The sequence below is a fragment of the Acipenser ruthenus genome, chromosome 31 (genome assembly GCF_902713425.1).
Source record: "Acipenser ruthenus chromosome 31, fAciRut3.2 maternal haplotype, whole genome shotgun sequence".
NCBI lineage: Eukaryota > Metazoa > Chordata > Actinopteri > Acipenseriformes > Acipenseridae > Acipenser > Acipenser ruthenus.
The window spans coordinates 12,573,246-12,595,294 of record NC_081219.1 but is presented as its reverse complement, the minus strand read 5'-3'; the positions used below and the strand labels follow the sequence as shown (position 1 = coordinate 12,595,294).

General features: G+C 45.0%; 3 protein-coding genes across 5 annotated transcripts; 1 reads left to right on the top strand and 2 right to left on the bottom strand.

Annotated features, from left to right (window-relative positions):
- The first annotated feature begins 1,352 nt into the window (after nucleotides 1–1,352).
- On the top strand, nucleotides 1,353–11,693 carry LOC117396789 (serine/threonine-protein kinase N2-like). 3 transcript variants are annotated; one of them, XM_059005622.1, is made up of 22 exons: nucleotides 1,356–1,634; nucleotides 3,044–3,326; nucleotides 3,585–3,739; nucleotides 4,947–5,088; nucleotides 5,231–5,370; nucleotides 5,570–5,774; nucleotides 5,899–6,075; nucleotides 6,201–6,310; nucleotides 6,526–6,669; nucleotides 6,769–6,844; nucleotides 7,156–7,333; nucleotides 7,481–7,580; nucleotides 7,846–7,928; nucleotides 8,214–8,280; nucleotides 8,687–8,778; nucleotides 8,880–9,056; nucleotides 9,194–9,256; nucleotides 9,445–9,521; nucleotides 9,697–9,839; nucleotides 10,132–10,239; nucleotides 10,379–10,459; nucleotides 10,618–10,806. In XM_059005622.1, the coding sequence occupies exons 1-22, from the start codon at nucleotides 1,614–1,616 to the stop codon at nucleotides 10,657–10,659; spliced, it is 2,664 nt and encodes an 887-aa protein (XP_058861605.1). In that variant the 5' UTR covers nucleotides 1,356–1,613; the 3' UTR covers nucleotides 10,660–10,806. The 3 variants fall into 3 exon arrangements, with proteins under 3 accessions (XP_033850871.3, XP_058861605.1, XP_033850870.3); XM_033994979.3 differs by having other exon boundaries at nucleotides 1,358–1,634; nucleotides 10,635–11,693; XM_033994980.3 differs by lacking the exon at nucleotides 10,618–10,806 and having other exon boundaries at nucleotides 1,353–1,634; nucleotides 10,341–10,447.
- A 114-nt stretch (nucleotides 11,694–11,807) lies between these two features.
- LOC117973891 (palmitoyltransferase ZDHHC12-B-like) lies at nucleotides 11,808–15,630 on the bottom strand. Its single transcript, XM_034927416.2, has 5 exons — nucleotides 14,985–15,630; nucleotides 14,556–14,692; nucleotides 14,180–14,272; nucleotides 13,835–14,001; nucleotides 11,808–13,327 (listed from the first exon to the last, which is right to left on the bottom strand). Exons 1-5 carry the CDS (start codon nucleotides 15,079–15,081, stop codon nucleotides 13,012–13,014), a joined length of 810 nt encoding a protein of 269 aa, XP_034783307.2. The 5' UTR covers nucleotides 15,082–15,630; the 3' UTR covers nucleotides 11,808–13,011.
- Nucleotides 15,631–15,758: 128 nt separating this feature from the next.
- Nucleotides 15,759–21,775, bottom strand: LOC117396788 (UDP-N-acetylhexosamine pyrophosphorylase-like protein 1). The gene is made up of 9 exons (XM_033994977.3): nucleotides 21,030–21,775; nucleotides 20,327–20,534; nucleotides 19,799–19,974; nucleotides 19,351–19,520; nucleotides 18,878–19,071; nucleotides 18,413–18,553; nucleotides 17,813–17,998; nucleotides 17,005–17,071; nucleotides 15,759–16,815 (listed from the first exon to the last, which is right to left on the bottom strand). The coding sequence occupies exons 1-9, from the start codon at nucleotides 21,316–21,318 to the stop codon at nucleotides 16,726–16,728; spliced, it is 1,521 nt and encodes a 506-aa protein (XP_033850868.3). The 5' UTR covers nucleotides 21,319–21,775; the 3' UTR covers nucleotides 15,759–16,725.
- Nucleotides 21,776–22,049: the final 274 nt, after the last annotated feature.

Below are 22,049 nucleotides of genomic sequence, written 5' to 3'. Positions count from 1 at the left end.
CGCTGAGGAGGCGGGGTGGAAGGGAGGGGGTGACGTCAAATCTGGGACCCGCGCGTTCTTGCCCTTGGTTTTCCGCGGCGCGCTCGCTGTGTTTTTTTTTGTGCGTGTGCTCGGATTGGCCGGCGTCCCAAAGAGAAGGTGGTCACGTGTCCCTTCCTCGGATTGTTTTCGTTCTCCCTCCCCGTTTAAATGTCACGGCAGTAACGGCTTCTTTAGTTAGGAACACGTTTTAATCTAACCGTTTATTATTATTATTATTATTATTATTATTATTTTGAAGACCATTACAGCTTTAAAATACTTTTTTTTTTTTAAATTGCGCAGCCCACAAGTGGCCTCGAAAAAGACTCAGCCCCCCCCCGTCCCCCCGCCCGCCCCCGAAATTAAAATTAATTTTAGAAAATGGCACACATTTTAAACGCGATTCGTCACTGCTGCTTCAACAAACCAAAAATAATAACACATAAAATAAATAACATCACCTCCTGCCAGGTTCACCCTAAACACGGTCTGCACAGTTTGAACTCAGAAAAAAATAAACAAATAACGAGAGTTAATAATTCCAGTAAAGAAAAAAAATATATAAATACAATTCTAGTCTCAACGGCCAACGTTAAAAGGATCCAATGCAATCTCATTGAGATATTTGCAGGAGCGTAAGGTACAGAAATACGGATGACATCTGCATAGCCTGGTTCTGAAACCCTCAGAGTTGACTTGCATTGCACTCAGGTCTGAAATACAATTTTCAACCCCTGATCAGTGATGATGCGCATACTAAAAAAAAAAGCCTATTGGCGCTTATAGCTAAAAGTTGAGAGTATGGAGATCAGGCCAATGATGCGTTAACGTTGCCCGGGGAGCAGTGCGAGTGAGTGGGGCTTGAGTAAGTGATGCAGAACGAGATACGGGGTGCTGAACATCTTTAACACTATCGTGTATGAAACAGCGGCAAAAAGTAGTTCTGTGAGATATCATACATTTTATCTAATTAATTTAATCTATAGTGCTATTGGCGTATGTACTACAGTGACAAACGGTCAGATATGCATATATATATATATATATATATACACACTGTACCCTTGCATGAGTGCTTTCGTATTGTATCTGTGAAAGAGCGCCATCTTTGCGCTCCCCAGGGTATTGCAGCTATATATCATTGTTTCATTCAGTACATTTAACAGTTGAAGTTTTAAGAAGTTTATGCGACCCACCCTGCAGGGAGAAAACAAAATCTAGATGTATGCACTTACAAAAATAATAATAATAATAAAAAAAAAGCATATGATTATTATTTTCATCTCAAATTGTCCCCGCCCACCTCAGGGAACGCTGTTGGAAATGTGCTGATTGATCGCACCTCAAGCCAATCGAATTACGGGAAGGGTGGCGACGCGAGAGATTCAAACTTCCAGGAGAAGTTCGTCCCCTTTTCCGAGTTTATCCAGGGGTGTTGGCAGAAAATCAACTTAGCGTTAACATGAACTATTAAACACTTTAGAAGCAGTTTTTAATTTATATATAGATATCTATATATTTAACACAGAGAGCAGTTAGGAAATGTAGTTTGAGTCTGAGTATAGCTGACAGGAATACAACAACAAACTATCATGGCGGGGGAGACGCTGCAGGTAATTATGTAAAAGTGTGTGAAAAGTTCTGTCTCAAATGATCTCGAATTTTGACCAGTAACTGACATCGCAGATAAACTGTCGTTGATATAATGTATTTACAGACAGATCTCGATTTTGAGTCGTTGAATTATTCGACAGTCTCACTCAGTTTTCAGTGAACATGACCGAGAAATGAAAGTAGAAATTCGTTTTGTTTTTGATCATGTCCTATCTCACGATTTGTCACCTACTCGTTATCACATTAAATGAATTGAATCTTGTCAGGATTTAAAAGCATACACATTGATATTCCTGTTTTGCGAATACTGCATCACTACTAATACCGCTGCCCCCAAAACTTGTATGATTCTGAGGCTAAGGCTATTTCTTCCCTCATTTTAAATTATTATTTACTTTATAGAATTGTTTATTTTTGTTGTTTTGCTATCTCTTCTGTCTTTTTTTTTTGTAACACTAACAATATATTCAGCATGAGCAATAACAGTAAGTCAGCGTTTCTCAATATGTGTCACAATATCCCATTTTGAAACCTAGCAGGTGTTTTTCAGCATAGCCGACCGCATGCATGTCTCCCGTTTTAATGAAAGTACTGTATTCACATTTTCCCCGGCTTGTGCACAGAATCTAGAAGCTGGAACCTGAACAGCACCCTTCTGAGCTGCGGTAATACACAGCTGCAGACATGTGTCTCCACAGACAGATTCAGGTTCTTTCTTTGGTGTCACATTACTGTCCAATGCGCCATTGTGAGGTTTATCCATATGGAAATAAGACTCCCATTGCATAGCACTTTGATCCGCTCCTGGTTTCACTATGAGTTTAAGACGACACACCTGTTACCTATACACTGGGGCTAATCAAGCTCTTATTAAAACCTGGAGTGGGTGAAACTGCTATGCAATAGGAGTCTTATTTCCATCCCTGACTGAGCATAATATCCGATGAAGCTGCTGGAGTATAACCCTCCAAAGATCCCACAAATACTCTGCTATCCGTGACTGAAGAAATGCTTATACTGGAATCAATAAGGCTGTATCTGATTCTGTAAAGTAATTGAAGATGGATACATGCATGGTAATTCTTCAATGTATTTAGTGCGTTGCTGATGGATCTAAAGATAAATACCAGCCACTAGAACCCGCTTGCTATCTGCACCCTCTTTAAAACAAACACACAAGGGCTGCAGCTGGATGGTATCCGCGTTATATCCACTCTTGAAGTGGTTGCAGCTGAGGTTGAAGCAGTGAGGTACTTTGATGCCATGGTAACTGCACTTGTTTTATTTCTGTTGAAATCTATGACTGTGCTGGTGATGTCATTGACTCCATAGTCAATGTAACGATCTGCTATGCCTTTCTATTTAACCCTTCGTGTGTCTGTGTGTTTTTTGTCTGCCTGCCCTTTAGAGCGGCTTCCCGTTGAGCCTGACGGAGGCCGACATCCTGGACCCGGCGTTCCAGCAGCGGCTGGAGGACGCGCGGGAGCACATCCGGAGGCAGATCCAGAGGGAGCTGAAGATCAAGGAGGGAGCGGAAAACCTGCGCAAGGCGGTGAGCGACAAGAAGAACCTGGCCCACGTGGAGGGGGTGCTCAGGGCCTCCAACCACAAGCTGGAGCAGCTGCACTGGGAGATGCAGGATCTGAACACCCGGGCTGTTGCCAGGGAGAAAGAGAACAGCAGGCCAGCAGGTCTGTACTGGGGGGGAGAGGCTGTCCAATCACAAATTGGCTCCCGGTTTTAGTCTTTAGACTGCACTTGTACCTTGAGCATTGGATGTAAAAATTCAAAATAACTTAAGTTTTTGTATTAGTGGCTACTGCAGGCCTGTCATTCCAGGGTGGCTGTGATCTGCAGTGGTTCTCGCTTCCACTGCGTCGGTGACGCTAACACGTTGTATTTTTTTTTATTCCTAAGCCAGGTTTCTTGTGTCTTGTTTTATCTGCTAGGTGACGCCGTGCCCCCTGACCCCTGCCACTGGGAAGAAAGCACCAGCGCTCTGGGCAGCCGCATCTCCGTCCTGAAGAAGCAGCTGAAAATCGAGATGAAGGTCAAGCAGGGAGCCGAGAACATGATTCAGATGTACTCCAACGGAGCGTCCAAGGTAGAGAACCCATTCCTACCCCGGGCTTCGCTTCACCCAGGGCGGCCCAAGGAGGGGGCTCTTCAGCCACGCGTGGGTCATTGTCTTCCGCAGTACGGTGCTTTTGAGTCACTATCGTTTGGTATAAATCAGAATGCAAAAAAAATAAATGATATAAACATGTTTAATGAGCGCGAAAATCTTTTACTCTTCACTGCGATCAGGGGTCTTTTCAGATTTGTTTTCTTTTTGGTTTTGCTGAAATAGATAGGTAGCGTGGCATATAATCCAAACAGAAATACATACAGAACACACACAGGCTGTTGAACAGCGAAGAAATCTGTCTTACAAAGCTGTTACTGTTTGCAAATCCTTGATGCTCTATATACCTTTATATGTGCCTTGCAGAGTGTTTGTTGTGTGCATTTGACAGCAGAGCATTGCAGTACCCAGTGTGTAGCTCAGTCTGGGAAGCAGACACACACCAGGCTGCTGGAACAGATAGGCTGCAAACAGGAGACGGGGGAGGAAGATCCTGGTCTATCAGTAATGTGTGATGGCATTGCAGAGTAAGAGAGGCTGCACAAGGAGTACCTGCATCAAGCACAAATGCTTTGAAGAGGCGTCTGCGCTGCAGGATTGTTTTTAAGGAGCAGGATTGCCTTAGACACAGCAGCAGCCAAACTGGCACAGTGCTAGCAATGCTGTTTCTTATTCCGTGGTGTTAATAATTCTATCTGCTTTTTTTTTTTCGTGTTCTGTTTCAAATGCTTTTGCAGTGAAACTGATCAGAGGTATTAGAATAGATTGATCATTCTTCTTGGCAAATCAATATAGATGCCTGTCTTATTTATATTCCCTGATGTGTGTTGGTCATATTTAGTAGATTTTATCAAGTGATTTTTGTCACTGACATGTCAGGCAGCTGTTACTTTGTAATTGAAAGCTTACAGCGGCATTATGTAATGCAGGTGTGCTTGTTCTGCATTTAGCAAGACCGCACATGCATTATTCACTCCTAAGGAGAACACCAGCCTGCAGGAAGGAGAGTGAAAGCTCAGACATAACTCGAACGGTCTCTAGAGCCTCCATAAAAGCAGGGTGCAGGGCTGTGGCTGGACATCTCCAAATAGAGACATTGCATCTTAGTAAATCCGGGGCCGATGGCTCAAATCCGTTGTGATTTAACAATCTGCGGTTTCTTTTTTTTTGTTTCGTCGGGCTTCAGGATCGGAAGATGCTGTCGACGGCCCAGCAGATGCTTCAGGACAGCAGGACGAAGATGGAGCTGATCCGTATGCAGATCATCAAACTGGGCCAGTCTGCAGGGGGGGGCAAGCAGAGCGTGGAGCCAGACGGGGATGGAGGCGGTGTGTGTGCATTTTATATACAACGACTGCTTCAGTACATGCTGCTTTAAAACAAGTCCTGATCCCCCCCATTCGCAAAACGTGTGCTTTATTTAAAACCCCTTTTTATTTAATTCAGATCAACCTCCCCTCTCTCTTGCAGCCACGGTCAGCTCGTTGGAGCTGCGGGTGGAGGACCTTCGGCACCACCTCCAGATCGAGGCGGCCGTAGCAGAGGGAGCCAAGAATGTGGTGAAGCTGCTGGGGGGCAGGAGGGGGCAGGACCGGCGGGCGCTGGCTGAGGTGAGGTGGTGGAAAACGCGGTGGAAAACACAACTGTACCGAATTGTGCAAACTCCTGGCACCTGATCATTTCAGCGATGTACCTCAGCTAAGCTTCTTAGCAGAGCAGAGCGGGTGTGAGTTCCAAGCCCTGCAGCTAGTCTAGAAGCCCAGTTGTATTTGTGTGCTCTCTAACATTCTGTTTCCCCCACTCCCCCAGGCCCAGGCTCGCTTGCAGGAGTCCTCTCAGAAGATGGATCTGTTGCGGCTGTCTCTGGAGCGTAGGCTGAGTGAGCTCCCCCAGGACCACTCCAAACGGGACCTCATCAAGGCAGAGCTCACCCTGGGCAGCTCCCCCTCCCCTGCCGTCCCGGGCAGCCGCCTCCAGCCCTGCTCCTCCTTCCTCAAACCTGCTTCTCTCACAGGTACCGCCCACGCGCTGGCAGAGCTGAGGGGCCTCTGCTTTCTCAAGCCCTGATTTAACATCATGGTCTATGAAAGCGCCCTCCATGCCTTTTTGCTAAAGTTAATGCTAATTTTTTTTTGCAGGCAAGTTGGAGGTCAGACTTATGGGTTGCCAGGACCTGTTGGAGACTGTGCCAGGCCGTTGCCGGGTAACCAGCCTTTCCTTGACGTCCGGCAGCCCCGGTGATGCCAAGTCGTCTCTGAAGGCTCGGATCGGACGAGGCGGCAGTGGCCGCCACCTCAAGACAGACGAGCTGAGCGGTGCGTATTGAGATGATGCAGTGCATTTTACAGGACTGTTTCTGAACAGTTTCAGTGACGTGTGCTTCACCTGACTCGAGGAGGCAGAGGGAGAGGAAGCTAACTCTCTTTGTTCCCTAATACAGTGGAGATCAGCGCTGTGCTGAAACTTGATAATAAAACGGTGGGACGCACGCAGTGGAAGTCAGTCAGTAACCAGGCGTGGGACCAGAGCTTCTCCATCGAGCTGAATAGGGTAAGCCACGATCATTCTGCAATAGCGACGTTATTCTTAACCCCTTCAGGTACACGGAATTGAGCGGGTCAAACGGTTTCTTCTTAAAATGCATATAATCCAAATGCATTTTTTCTTTTGTTTATTTAGTCAGTAGTTGTATTAGTCTGTTACACTGCCTGACGCTCGGTATACAGGCGGAGGTTGTGGTGATCTGAAGCATCTCTCCTCCACAGTCTCGGGAGCTGGAGATCGGAGTGTACTGGCGGGACTGGAGGGAGCTGTGCGCCGTCAGCTTCCTGCGGCTGGAGGATTTCCTGGACAACCAGCGGCACGGCATGTGCCTCTACCTGGAGCCTCAGGGGATGCTCTTCACAGAGGTAATCGACGCTCTTCATACCCCAAAACGGCAGGACCGCTTTCAAAACAGAATGCAGATGTGCACCGTCGGTTTTTTAAAAGGTTTATTTCTTACTCAGGTGACGTTTATCAACCCTGTCATCGAGCGGAACCTGAAACTGCAGAGGCAGAAACGCATTTTCCCCAAAGAGAAAGGCAAGCATTTTCTCGATTTCATTGCGTGTTGTGTTTTTCGGTATAGTTACCCTAGTTGTTTGCGTATTGCTGTCACTAGGATTTAAAAGCCACCAACTATGCCACATGTCTTGTTAAACAGTAGAATCATTGTGTGTTGGATTCTGTGTGTTAAGTTAGACCTGTCCCCCATAAATAACCTTGGGCTTTCCCTTATTCTGAAATCAACACCTTACGAATGCACCAAATCTACCATTTTCAAAGAGTGTCACAAACGCACGACAGCGGTTCATTTTGAATGGTATTCCACCCTTTTTTTTGCCCCCTCCCAGGGAAGGACTTCCTGCGTGCAGCTCAGATGAACATTGACATAGCTACCTGGGGGCGGCTCATGCGGAGCGTGCTGCCCCCCTGCAGCGCCATGACAACGCTGAGCCCGCCCCTGCACGGCTGCTCCCCCCCGGAGTTCATATCCCAGAGCCAGCCCAACACCTCCACTCCGTTACCTGGGTAAGGACCGCGCAGCCACATTCCATCCATCAACGTCCCTCTTCCACTTCCTGTTAATGTGCTGCAGTTTGAAACTTTCAGTCTTTTTAATTTGAAACGTTTAGAAAGTAAAATTAAATCATGTGATTCTTGTTCGGCTTCTTCCAGGGACACCCCTGCGGTCAAACTGACATTCAGCGATGATCGCCCCCCCAAACCCCCACGCCTTCACCTTGAGCCGCCCCCCACAGAAGCTTCCCTCTCCCCGGTACAGTACTGCGCGCACGATCTACTGAATTGAAGCACACAAAAGTTAGCGCGGCTTTTAGCAGCGTGCTAAACATCAGACGCTCGTAAACTTACGTCAGCAATGCACCCTGCTGTCTTGTTAGTCCCAGAATTCCAGGCACCTTTTTTTTTTTTGGCTAGAAAGACAGTGATGTGTTAATTTAATCCAATTTAATATTGCTCCACTATCCCTCTAAAACAGTGATGTGAAAAGGTTTTTCGAACCCATGTTGGCTGTTTTTCAGAGTGCAAAGAGGAGCCACACGGTGGAGATGACCAGCAATGATATCGGCATCAAAGCACAGCGACCGTGCCCTCCCGCTCCGAAGTAAAAGTCACTCATTGCATTTTAAATTTCAAATTGTGTGTATTTTTTGGTTGGTTTGTTTTTAGTGACCGCATTGCACTGCAAACCAACATATCCACAGCCCTTATTAACATGTTTTTAAGAAACTCGTCAATGAAGGACAAACAGTATTTCACATTTATACAGTTCCTTGGTATTGTAACAGCCGTTTCAGTTGCTGATTCATTGTATTTTGATCACATGTATTTTGTAATTCGCATGCTTTCAAACATGACCGCTGTGGTTGTGTTGTGATTTTCTGCTCAGGAAAGAAGGCATGCAGATAGAAGATTTCCACTGTGTCTCCGTGCTCGGAAGAGGGCATTTCGGAAAGGTAAGCAGATCTTTGGGGTTGACGTTACTGTCTCTCCCGCTCCCAGGCGCTTTCCCACTCAATCCTGCCTCCCAGGCGATAGTTGATTTTTAAATGCGCGATTTTAAAAGGTAACGTTGCATAGATTTATAAAGTCTCTGCAGTACCGTGAAACTGTGTGATTATGTGTATTAATGGCGTAAGCTGGCATTGACAGCATAGCTCATTCGCGAGAGCACTCCTTACAGAAACTGGAGTAGTCCCACCTTTTGTGGAACGGGACTAGAGTTTGGCGCAGGTTGCAGACAATTTAAATTGGGGCCAGTAATACTAAAACTCCATGTTAAAAGACCACCCCCTTTTTTTAAATGTATGCTTGCAAATGAATATTTTTTTTATTGCTGAATTTGTCCCGGCTGTGCTGCAGGTGTTTCTTGCAGAGTACATACAAACAGGGAAGCTGTACGCCATTAAAGCCTTGAAGAAAGGAGACATCGTGACCAGAGATGAAGTAGACAGGTTGGTACAAAAAAAAAAAAAAATCACAGTTTCAGTTTGTCCGGCATGTAGCTTTCCCGATCCCTTAATAACTCGTCACGCGTGTCTGTGTGGCGGCTCAGCTTGATGAGTGAGAAGCGTATTTTACAGACTGCCAACTCCTCTCGCCACCCTTTCCTGGTGAACCTGTTTGCCTCCTTCCAGACCCCCGATCACGTCTGCTTCGTCATGGAGTACTCGCCCGGGGGGGACCTGATGATGCACATCCACGCCAACGTCTTCTCTGAGACACGGGCACGGTAAGAAGCGTGGCCGGGGTACCGGGGAGGGATTGATGTACAACGGGGAAACTGACATTCTAAAGGACAAAGTATTTGCCTGAATGCGCTGTCTTTGTGGAGCACTCGCTCATGCTGGAGGGTTCTCTCTCTTCTAGGTTCTACGCGGCGTGTGTGGTGTTGGGTTTGCAGTTTCTGCACACAAACAAGATTGTTTACAGGTAGGTTTGGTAGTCGGACGCAAACGTTTCGGTTTTGGGCAAGCGGCATAACAAACAACAACAAAAAAATAATGCTACTAACAAAAGTAAGAATGAAACCCCACATATCCCAGCTAGTAAAAAAGATGTATATAAATGTCTCTGCATCTGGGAGCAGAATATCAAACGTTTGCTTATTTGTCTCCCAGAGATCTGAAACTGGATAACCTGCTGATGGATGTGGATGGCTTTGTGAAAATTGCAGATTTTGGACTGTGTAAAGAAGGTGGGTTCATCTAATAAATAAATAAAGTAAAGCTTGTAATAATGCACTTCTTATACAATGCAGTATATATTTTAGAGAGGCTTTGTTATAAGCCAGGCGTAAAATAAAATAGGTTCAGTATTGGTGCTGCAAGGAGAGCCCAGGCTGGGATGCCCTGTTTTTTGTGCCCCTCTAGGAATGGGCCACGGGGACCGGACAAGCACGTTCTGTGGCACCCCAGAGTTCCTGGCTCCAGAAGTTCTGACAGACAACACCTACACCCGCGCCGTGGACTGGTGGGGACTGGGGGTCCTCATCTATGAGATGCTGGTGGGAGAGGTGAGAGGCTTTGTACAGGGGCACACCCCAGCCTTGCAGTAATCTGTATAAAATAACACCACCGAATGATCGCTTTCAGTCCAGCATAGATGAGTCTTTAATCTTGTACAGGCACGAAAATTGGGCGGTCTGGTGCCACAAACGAGTGGATCCGAGTCTGAAATATTGTCACAAAGTGACCGTCTCAGGAGGCTTTGTTCATACCATTTTAGCATCAGGGAAAAGCTCTGAGAAGCGTCCTTGTCTAGACACAGTACAGATGAAGGATTGAAATGAAATGCTTGTTTCTCAGTCTCCGTTCCCAGGGGATGATGAAGAGGAGGTGTTTGACAGCATTGTGAACGATGAAGTCCGTTACCCAAGATTCCTGTCCCCAGAATCCATCTCCGTCATACAGAAGGTAACTTTGCTTTGTTTCCACGTGCAGTGCCTGCCTCGGATGTGTCCGCGTTTAACAAGCTTGCTAATGTCGAATTCATTATAGAATACATCCATCTTTAGATTGCAGACACTGAAATGTAATGCTGATCGTTCCCCAGCTACTTCGTAAGAATCCGGAAAAGCGCCTCGGAGCAGGAGAACAAGATGCAGAGGAAGTGAAAAAGCAGAAATTCTTTCAGGTAATCTTTTCTTTTTGCGTCCAAGTTTCATCCTGCACTTAGGTTTGTGTTTGGATCAGCCCACAGAGCAAAAGACTGTGCAGTCTTTCTCAAGCATCATGACAATTGTAAATACAGTTCAGTAGCTGCGTTTATTTCTAGCGTTTTCACATTTCCAGGTTTTATTTTCCCTCAGGAGACTGACTGGGAGGCTCTCCTAGCTAAGAAAGTGAAGCCTCCCTTTGTCCCGTCGATAAAGGACCCCACCGACGTCAGCAACTTTGACGAGGAGTTCACGGCCCTGCCCCCCGTCCTGACCCCCCCTCGCCTGTCCTACCCGCTCACTGCGGAGCAGCAGACGCAGTTCAAGGACTTTGACTTTGTGTCGTCACACAGGGAGGTGTGAGTCAGTGGCAGGACGTGGGATTGAACTGCAGTGTTGATGTACAGTTCAGGGTGTTCTTTCAACCACGGCCTGATCATCCTTTTCAATCTCTGTGGTTTCCAGTTGACCTAAACGGGACTTTAAAACAAACGTAAATATAAAAAACAAATGAAGGGGGTCTGACTGAAGCAAGAACCGCTGAGCGTTGCCCTGTTTTATGAAGACAGCTCTATATTATTACTCTTTATTGGTAGTTTAGTTTTTGTATTTACTCTTTATCCAAGGTTGGCTTTAGTCTATACTCTACATCAAGGAAGACTGTTTCCTGTTTAATGAAGTGCCTGGGTTGAGCCATTTTAAAATCTGAGGTGTGTGTTTAAAAACTAAATTGATAATAGTGATGAACGGTCCTGGCCGTTGTAACGTTAACCCTCACATGCATTTTCACAACATGTTTAAGGTGATGCCAGCATTAAAATGCAGGCTCCCCCTAGGGATGCAACTACTGTGAGCCTTCTATACCTTTTTAAACAATGAAGCAAGTTCTGAGAACTGCCAAAGCCACTGTGGCAAAGTATTGAATCCATTGGGAAATGACTTGAAACACTCGTTTCTTGTATGTATGTTGAAATGTGTATCTGTTATGAATGTGTGTGATTTACTACTGAAGTCATCTAGTATGTGAACAGTAAGAAGCATAGCACTACCTAACATTTTTTTGGTAAGATTGTTTTATTGTGTCTTATTATACGGGGGGGGATAATCGTTGGCGCTGAAGTTGGTGTTGAAATTGTGTTTTGGAATCCAGTTATTGCATTTCTGAATGTACATTGACCGAATGCACATTAAAAAAGACTGCTTATAACTAAACGTGAAGCATGTGTGTGGATGGGGAGAGGGTGCTGGGTGAAGCAAAACCTGTTCTTGTACAAACAAAAACCAAAGTGTTCAATAGAACTACCTCCCCCACCCCCCGGGTGATGATTAGGACCAGAGCAGATTTTATTATCGATGCGTTTTACAATTACAAATTAACAGACTTCCACAAAAAAATAGATGGCCTAGGAATTGCATTCATTTTTGCATAAAGAATTTTGTTTCCCAAAAACAGATGCACATTTTTCCATTAAGAGTATTGCTGTTTACTGAACACTGGTAGTTCCCTACATCTTCTCACATGACAAACGTCACTCTGCTATTTAGAAGACATCTACAACGGCAGCTGCCTTGGTCTGCAGTACAGAATATTCCAACTCTTTTAAGGGTTACAATAACTTGCAGGAATCCGTCCTGCAAAGCTGCAAACAATTACTGTGCTGTAAACTTTTACCACCTGACAAACTAGCAAGCTACATATGCAAAAGAGCAGCAATAACATCATGTTTTATATTATGATTTACCCTCTGAGACTCATCAATTACATTTTAATGTATTCATTTGGAAAGTGCTGTTTTACGCTTGCATAAAAAGGTACAATACTGTTTCAGAACTTCTAGTAAAGAAACCCATTGCAAACATAAAAGCAAGCTGAAGCTGATGAGTCCGACGTTTAAAAGGTATCTCTTGCAAAGCTTTAATTTGTTCATTTTAAAACGAGATTACTTTTTAGATTTAAAAAAAATCACTTGTTACACAAACCCTGTCCGCAATATCATTTTTGTAAAAAAACAACTAACAATTCAAAACAGTCAGATTATGTGCCTGGTGTACAGTCCTGTGGAGTAAATGTCACTACTTTTCTTATTGTTCAATACATCTTTTGTATTCATTACCCTGTAGTTGAAACTGCACAACACAGTATACACAGCTATTACCTGAACTGAACTAGGGAGCTGGACTTACACCTCATCCCAGCTGTTCACACGAAGGAAGGCTGCAGACAATTTTAAAACATGTCTATGTCCTGTTTTACACCAGGCACCACAGTACCAAACTGCCAGAGACCCTGCAAGCCTGTATCCTTAACTAAAACCCCACTGAGAGGAATGCATTCACCTACTGAATTAACAGCTCAAGCAATGTCAACCAGTGGCCATTTCTTCAAACCAGTCAAGCTTCTACAATAATGTCCCAGAATATTAGACAAGGTGGGTCAAGTGACACCCAAACCAATACAGTTTAAGAGCCTGGAGCAGTGCGGGAGGGATCCCCACCTCCCAGGTTTTGTTCTTGGCTGAAAGGAAGCTGGTTAAACGGGGTCGCTGCCCTCTCGGAAGTAGACCTTCTCCCAGGCGACGGTGCGGCACAGGCAGAAGAAACTCCACAGGTTGCGGACAATGCCCTGGTCGAAGGGGTTCTCGTCGGCCCCGCAGTGCTTCAGGTAGGAGATGCGGTGGCGGGACATGAACTCCCAGGTGGTGGTGTTGCAGGACACCAGGTAGAGGTGGGAGCCGAGCAGCAGGATGACCACCACGGAGAACACGGCCACCAGACAGAAGGCAGCCAGCAGGAAGGCGTTATGCTGCAGCCAGAGATTCCAGGTAGGGGCGTAAGAGAACCCCGACCTGCCAGGGGCACGACCGCACAGAAGAAGAAAACAGACAGAGTCTAGAGTCAATTCATTTTGGTTTTAAAAAAAGGAAAGGGGTCTATCAGATGTAGGGGTGTAACAATCGATGAATCAAGGCACTTTCCTTTACAGGACATGTTGCATCGCAATAGAAATGCGTGTCGTGATACAAGACCAAAAGCACAACCTAGCTCATTGTAGATCAAACGGTTCTCGAATGCAGAATAAATGTATTTTCTAGTTGTTTGGGATACATACTCTCCCTCTCTTATTTCATGTTTGTCTTTCAACTAAATGGTCCATCATTAAATGACTATTTGATCTTACTATGCATCATACAAAGTAGCCAATCAGGTGAGTCCCATGTATCGTGATGCAATCACATGGCAATCAGATGCATCCCAACCTGTGTATCGTGTACAGTGTGCTTTCATGCATAACAAGATTCACATGATAATTCAATTTTGAGAGTGCAATTTCACACACACACACTCTCTCTCACCAGGCCAGGTGGAATCCCCAGATCAATGCGATGAGCTGGACCCCCAGGTAGATGATGAACCAGCGATGGTTTCTCTCCCCCACGCAGTTCTCTATCCAGGGGCAGTGGTGGTCGTACCGCAGGACACAGTGCTTGCAGGTCGGGCAGTGCTTGGCGCGCATCGGCTGCTGCTCGGGAGGGAGGAAAAACGGGTTGAGAGACCGTAACATACCCCCCAAACAAGACTGGAAAACTAAACACTACCAACGTATGGCCATATAAATAAATCCTACACAAAAATACAGCTTTTCAAAATAACAGGAGTTGCAGCTTCCCTACATGCTTTACATTAGGAGGTTACCGTACCTGCAGCAGGCAGTACCCGCAGCGTCTCTGTCTCATTGCCTTCAGAGTCTGAGGGATCATCTCTTGTTCCTCGTCGCTCACTCCCAGGGTGAACTGATGAAGCATAACCCCTAGTTACACTGACAGCGAGCAGGCAGCGCAGGCACAATGCATTGACAAGGCAAACGTTTCTGCATTTTCATATGAATCAACAAAAAGGTGGAAAGATTAGATCATAGATCAGGGGTCTCCAATCCTGCAGGTTTTATAGGTGTCTGCACATCATCGATAGCTAAAGATCTGGAGCACATGTTAATCTGACCCTGCAGCTCTCCAGGTGCAGGCTTGGAGACCCCGGTCATAGATCACAGCTCCTGGAACGGATAAACTGTCTGACCTTGATGTCGATGTCTGAGAAGACAAACCCGGGGTCCATCAGGGAGACTGCGAAATACAGCAGCACCGAGACCAGCACCAGCAGGACAAACAGCACGGGCTGCAGCAGCTCCCCGCGCGCCTCCTGTTTCCGCAGGTCTGCAAACAGGGACCGACACACACTCTTCAGGAAGAACTGTCAGCTGCTCCAAACAGGAGACTGGTGCCTCCCCCCCCCCCCCATCATTAATCAATCCAACACATTATTAATCAATCTGCAATTACTAGCAGTGTTCTCACAGCGGCAACACAGGAATGGACCCAACCCTGGTACTTATTACATAAGGCAGTGACATCAATACTGTAATATAATGCAGTTTAAAGTTGTTATGCAGTGAGGATGGTAAAAACGACAACATACAGTATATTGAAATATATATTTTTAACTCACCTGTGTCGTGCAGGAAAAGCACCAACGTGACTGCCCAAGTTAGGACAGTGTGAGCGGTTCTGACGAGGAACCCAGAACCGAACACGTTTTTGAACATACTAGCATTACAGTAACGTGCGATAGTTTTTACATCTAGTCAAGGCTTGGATTAATAAAAAATTAAAAACAATTGTCAGTTTACGCTAACCTGGAAATGCAATGTGTTTTAAAATACTTTTAATGTCACAAATTACCCAGGCCTACCATATCCTGAACTGGTATAGTGTTAAAGCTAACAGCGTTCCCAGAGTTGCTGAAAATAAATAATGTTTCATTTAAAACGATTCTCTGTTAATGTGACTGTTCCAGAGGCTACAGCAATGTAAGGTTAAGTGTTATTTTGTGTCGGCATTTCTCTGCTGGTATTTCCTGTATTCCTTAACTTATTAATTAAAAAAAATTTCAACGTCACAAACATCCGATTATACAGTCTGTAGCATTTCCCACGCATACTCCACACTGCCAATTACAAACCCGACCCGTCTTTTATGTAATTGCATTGCCGTGTTTATCATTTAAAATCGTTAGTTTGTTTGTGTTTGTGTTCCTCTTAACGTCATAACGCAGATGCAAACCCCAGGTCCATTTTCATTGGTCCTTGCTCGATCTACGGAAGCCTTCAAGAAACAAATCATGTATATATACATTTTCTGCTATATTAGTATTTACTAGGCAGATCACAGCGTACCACGATATTAAGAAATGCTTTAAGTAAGACGTACATGCTTTGTAATATGAAGTCGTATTGCGTTTTTATTGATGAATACACATGTACAGCAGCGCTAGCACAGGAGATTCAAAGTGTAAAGGAACATACTGAGGCGTCGCTGTAGTTCTCTGTCAACAGAGAGCAGGACAGCAGTTATACAGGCTGGACTGGAAGAGCTCCAGCTTCAGCAGTTTAATAATATTCCCTTTATACATGAAAAAAATGTACCCTTGTTCTAAGTGTAATTGATGCAGCATAATTATAAACTGTAATTCAACAAAATAGCATTGTAATTGTAATACCAGCAAACCACGCTGCTGTAATTGTAATTCTACATTTAATGCTATTTACTGATCGACAGCAGTCTGCTCAAGCACGATATTCTCTTTTACTCCAGGATTATGCATTTAAAAGCAAGGATGGAAATAAGGCTCCCATTGCATAGCAGTTTGATCCATTCCTGGTTTTATTAAGAGTTTAATGAGACTTGTCTATACACTGGGGCTAATCAAGCTTGTTGTAAAAGCTGGAGTGGGTGAACCTGCTCTGCAGTAGGAGCCGTACTTCCATTCCTGTTAGAGATAGATGTAAACTTGTATTCCCCCTGTTAAGGGAAGCTGCTAAACTTATTTTTGCAGATACATTTTCAGCCCCTTTTGAGCAGACACCCTTTCACACCATGAACCTTGTTTGCCATACAGTACTTAAGCACAGATTTGGTTATTACATTTGAAAAATGACATAAAAGCTTTTATATTGACAAAACAACATTCGGCATAGCGTATGAAACTTCACAAAATGTTTATATGCAGGAGTTAATTAATACAGAATACATTTTAAGCCAGGAAATTAAAAAAAAAAAAAAATTAAAATTAAAAATCAAATACAGTATAAATCATGTTCATTCTCCCAGAAAAAGGCACTTTTTTTAAAATCTGGAATGTTTACTCCAGTAAAGTGACCAGCCAGGTTTATTGTAAACAGTTCCAGCGGTTATTGACTCTTCCGGATCTCTTCTGCTTTCTTTTCATCAAGTATGAAGGGAGAGTGAATCTCCCGGCCCCTCATCAGCACCCCAAGACCCTGGAAACACAAAGAAGAGCAGTCGAGAGGTGATTCTGACCAACAGCATAGAGGCAGCATCGCTACTGTACCTTTCATCAGCCCAGCCTGCAGCCTGCATTACAAACACGAAAACAGAGGTACAGATGGCTCAGCTGAAATATCACGTTCCTCCTCATGCTGTGTTTAAGAAACCCTGCTGCTCCTCACCTCCCCGAAGCAGGACACTAACGGAGAAATCTCACACACCGCAGGGGGCTCTTCGTTTTCGGACAGACTGCCATAGGGGAATAAAAACAAGAGCATAAGAATATACAGCAGATCTACAGTGCATGATCCAGCCTGCGATAACAATAGCATCACAAAGCTTCTTTGAGTCAAGGCATCTTTACTGCTGTCCATTATCAAGTCATCCTAATAGAAAGACTCCCCTTGGATGACTGACGACAAATTTCAGCGTCTTGTACTGAAACAAGTTGTTAAAATGGACACAGGTAAATGTATTAGTATATTAGATTTACTGGTCTTCTGTTTTGAGTGATCCCAATACAAACGCAAGAGCAGCCCTTTCGTAGAGCCTTATGCAAGTCGGCAGTGTTTTCCTCCATTTTTGGGTTCACTGGGGGCTGATCCCGTACTGCTTCAGCATGTTACCCGGTCAAAAAATAACTGAAGCAGGGATGGAAAGAAGACTCCCATTGTCATAGCGGTTTGATCCATTCCTGGTTTAATAAGACACACCTGAGCTTGTTACCTATACACCGGGGCTTATCAAGCTCGTAGTAAAACCTGGCATGGGTGAAACTGCTATGCAGTAGGCGTCTTGTTTCCATCCCTACTGAAGAAATAATGCACATGCGGATTAACAGGGCCACAGCAGGTGATGCAGACTCACTAAGCGCACTTGCTCTAGCCAGTGAGCACACTTTCTATTTCATCAGCAGAGAAACAGCAAGCGGAGCACTCTGCTTCCCCACCAGCCCCCGGATCGGGCTGCTCAAGAGCCGCTACCTCTCACCTGGGCTTCTCCGGCAGCTTCCTGTTCTCCCCGTCCAGGAAGCTGGCCCCGGCACCCAGCGCCCAGCGGTAGTGCTGTGCCAGCAGGGCCCGGCGCGCCGTGGCTGGAGTGTCCTTGGCCGCAGGGTCGGCATTCTTTAAAGGGGAAAACTCGTCCGCTCTCGACACCTCGAAAGCCACGAAATTCCTGTGAATGTAAACCAGCAGCAATCAAGTGAGGACGCAGCTGAAAAAGTGCCCGATGGCAGCGTGCCGGGACAGCGGATCATTTGAGTTCTGGTTGTAGACTATGAAGGCATGCATGACATTACTGATGCAGTCAGTGCAGGTACTTGAGAAGTCCAGCTTTTCTGAAACAGAGAAAAATGCATCTGAACGTCCTGGTTATTGCAATAATAATAATCATCATCATCCTCATCATCATCCTCATCAACAGTTTCTAGTTCTGTCTAGGTATCCTTTACTGCTTAGAGGGGGTTGGTTCTTTGAAACACCACTGAACGTGCACCCCAGTTATCTTAAAGTAGAAGGATATATATCGGTACAGCCAAATCTGCAAGTTTTCCAATTTATGTTATTTAAATTGTAAAAAGATCCTCACTTGGAAAACTGGAAGACGTCGAACACAAACTTCTCCATCTTGATCCCGTTGGGCTTATCAGGTTTCACCAGGTTTCCTTCCTCATCCACGTAGGGCACCTTCTTCAAAGCCACGTGTTGTTTTAACTTGGGTTCGAATTTCCTTAAAAAAAAAAAAAAAAAGACAGTCATTAAAAACAAACTTCGTCCCTCATTTCAGTTTGCAGCAGCCAACGACTGGAATGACTTTCAGCAAAAGCTCAAATGAAAACGGTTTGTATCTGAGGCTGCTTTGAGCCGCAGCGTCGACTCACTGCAGACTGACATCTGTGCCTGCCGTGGTGCTGCTGAGTTTGATGTTTCACCATTGATTATGTTCTCTTGTGGTGGCGTGAGCCTCTTGCCGGGTCATCGCTGCAAATAAGAATCGGTTCTCAATTGTCTCATCAGTTGAAATTGACTTTCCTGATCTCTCCAGGACACCTACTCTGCAACAGACTTGAGGAAGCTCAGGGTGAAGAAGTGGTTGCAGATGTTCCCAGCGTTGAACACCAACGACCCGTCCGTGTTTCGCTTCTCCGCCGTCTCCAGGCTGATCTCGCTGTACTCCACGACCTGATGGGCCCCGTCCACACGGCACACCACCCCCACCGGCTCTGTGGGGTAGGCTTTCTCTACCACCTGCCGGCAAAGCAAAGCAGGGGGTCACGCTGGTAAGCAGTACCTGATCCGCGCGGGACTCTGGACTTTACTCGTTCAAGATCATCTGCATTTTTTTTTTTTTTTTTTTTTAAGACATCAATTGTATAGTTCAGGTAGATAAAAATAGCAATCAATTGCATTTCATCAATAACAGATGCTCTGTATTCTGAACGCAACGCAACGCAGAGGCGTGGGGAATATTGATGTGCCACAGACAATTCCTTAAAAAAAAACAACAAATGAATGAATCAAACATACCTTTGCTCCACAGTCTGCTCCTTTCGACACACAGAAGCCAATAAAAAGCGGATCTGCCATTTTGACCAGGATGTTGTCCACACAGTACACGTGTATGTACTGAACTCCTCGCCGCTCCATATCCTCAAAGATCCCATCCACCAACGCCCGGTACAGACCACCATTGCCATCTGCAAAAACAAACTGTGTCAAATAATTCCTTAGAAAATGAATAAATGCTGTTTTCTTTCAGCAGGTTTAGATGCAATCCTACTGAAGTTCAAACTAACATTTCTTCAAATGTATTACCGTCTTTGTATTGATTGTAATACATGCATTACTGTATAGATCATACAAAAAAAGGCTTATTTTATATGTAATGAAAAAACTAAACAGTATTTTGAAAGAATATTTCTAGCTGCTAGCCCAGCTGAACACAGGTCACTTTGAACACAGCGTATTCCCTCACCTGGTGCCATCGCCACCTTAGACTTGTTTTCCAGGATGGCTTTCCCATCAAACGAAACTGCCGGGATCATCCTCTGCTCAAACATGACCACATTAGACTGGTCTAGCTTAAAGTACTGGTTTTCCTTGAAAAACTTCTCTGTTGGTTCCAATGTAAATTCACTGGTCATGATGTACCTGGAGTCACAGATCAATAGAAATGTAAAGAGAACAACAAACAAGAGCCACAGGCTTCGGGGGAGACTTACCATCACTGGTTGGGTAAACTGTATTTGAATTACATAAAAAAAAAGGTGCAATCATTATGTTTTGATAACTTCATGCTGAATTCACATGTGTGGATCGTGCATTGTTAAGTTAGTGTGGATTATGGGGTAGGTCTGCATTGCAGGTTTTACTATGAGCTTGATTAGCCACAGTGTGTACAGGTAGCAGACGTGTCCCATTAAACTCATAGTAAAACCAGGAATGGATCGCACTGCTCTGCAACGGGAGTCTAATTTCCACCCCGGACTATCTGTGATCTTACCATGGGATAGTGCACTTGCTGGAGCCACACTTCTCAGCTGCTAACTGCTCTGCTCTGCGGATGCGCTCTGCCTGCACCTGGTACAGAGTCTTGCCACTCGGGAGCCCCACGTTGTACATCCCCTTGGGGTAAGGCACCCCCAAACGAGTGCCCTGACCCCCCGCCAGGAGAAGAACAGCCACTTTGTTCTGAGAAATCTGCCGGAACCCTGGAATATAAGAACAACAAAGATTAGTGGGGGCGTCTCCTTGACTGTCCAGCTCTGAAGAGCTTTGAAGAAGGACAACCCAATCAGAAGTAAATAAATAGGTAGAGTGGAATTATACAGGGGTTACAGCAAAGGGACTGAGCTGCTGTGTGCGTGCAGGTATTATTCACAGAGTTCTTTACAACGTCTGCAGTGTTGGGAGTGACTGGCTGTAGCTGCAGAGCCGTGAAAGGCCAGTCACCGCCATCTCTTGCCAGCAGGTGTCGCGCTATCACTGCAAAAAGTACCAAATGTACTGTTAGTAATAGTGAAGACTGCTAAATAGGAGCTGTACTGGGTAAACACGCTGCAATATTTTTATACTGAGTGGGCAATAAAAAAAGAAAAAAACTGTGCAACACAGAATACCGCAACCCGTGCTTAATTTTATTGTATTGTGTGTTATTGCGGTTCACAATATTAAAATGTCCATTGTTAAACGATCAGCTGACCCACCTTCGTCTTCCCATTGTTTTAAAGTCTCCTGGTCACTCCTGCTGACGCTCCCGATGAATTCCGCGGACATGGGCTCCATGCGCTGGTCCAGCAGCCCCACAGCACCCGAATCCCGGCTGCCAGCTTCTGCAGCCGCCCGGCAGTGCTCCCTCAACTCCTCGGGCTCTAGCTGAGACAGTTCGCCCAGGAAGGAGTCCCGTTCATCGGCGCTGAGCTCAGGCCAGAACCGTAACAAATGTGACTGGCCGGCCAGTTCCAAGCGGGACCTCACTTCTTCCAAGGAAATCATTGTTCAAATATTCATTCGGAGCAACAAAATCAATAGAAAGCGTTATCGACCACCACAGCAAATTGCGGGTGAAATTTTAACAGCGGTTGGCTCCTGAGCCGAATACAAGCAGTTGACTTGAATAAACAGCCTGTCCCGGACCGTACTAATTCATGCGCTCCTTACTGGAAAACTCAAACAAAGATTCACCTGAGAAAACTCGTGACTCGCACTGCAAGGGAAGCAGCTTCAAACGGAACCAGCGTCTTGTGACAGCCAGTATAATATTCAAGAAAAAAGCCAACAATGTGATTTTAAAAAACCGCATCCTTTCTTACCGCAGCAAATCTAAATACCACAATAAAACTGTAAAGGAAAACGCTGTTCGTGTACCGTTTTGATATATTTCTCTTTTAAAGGACTATGCGCCGGACTAGCTGGCAAACTTCCTTCCCCATGGCGTCCTCCAATCAGATCCGGGCTCACACAGAGAGAGCTACCGCGCAGGATGCGTTTTTAATTTGTTCTGGATATATTTGGACATATAAAGCGATTTTAATAACGGAAACACCAGGATTATACAGCACGCACTTAACTATATACTGTCCGCCCCTCTTTTGTTATGCAAATACTGTGACACGTTTACATGTTTGCTAGTAAATGAAACATTCCCTAAATTTCGCTTGTGTTAAAATATGCATGCCGCAATATTAGCCTAATTACTCAGTTCGGTTTAATTACAGTATATGTAC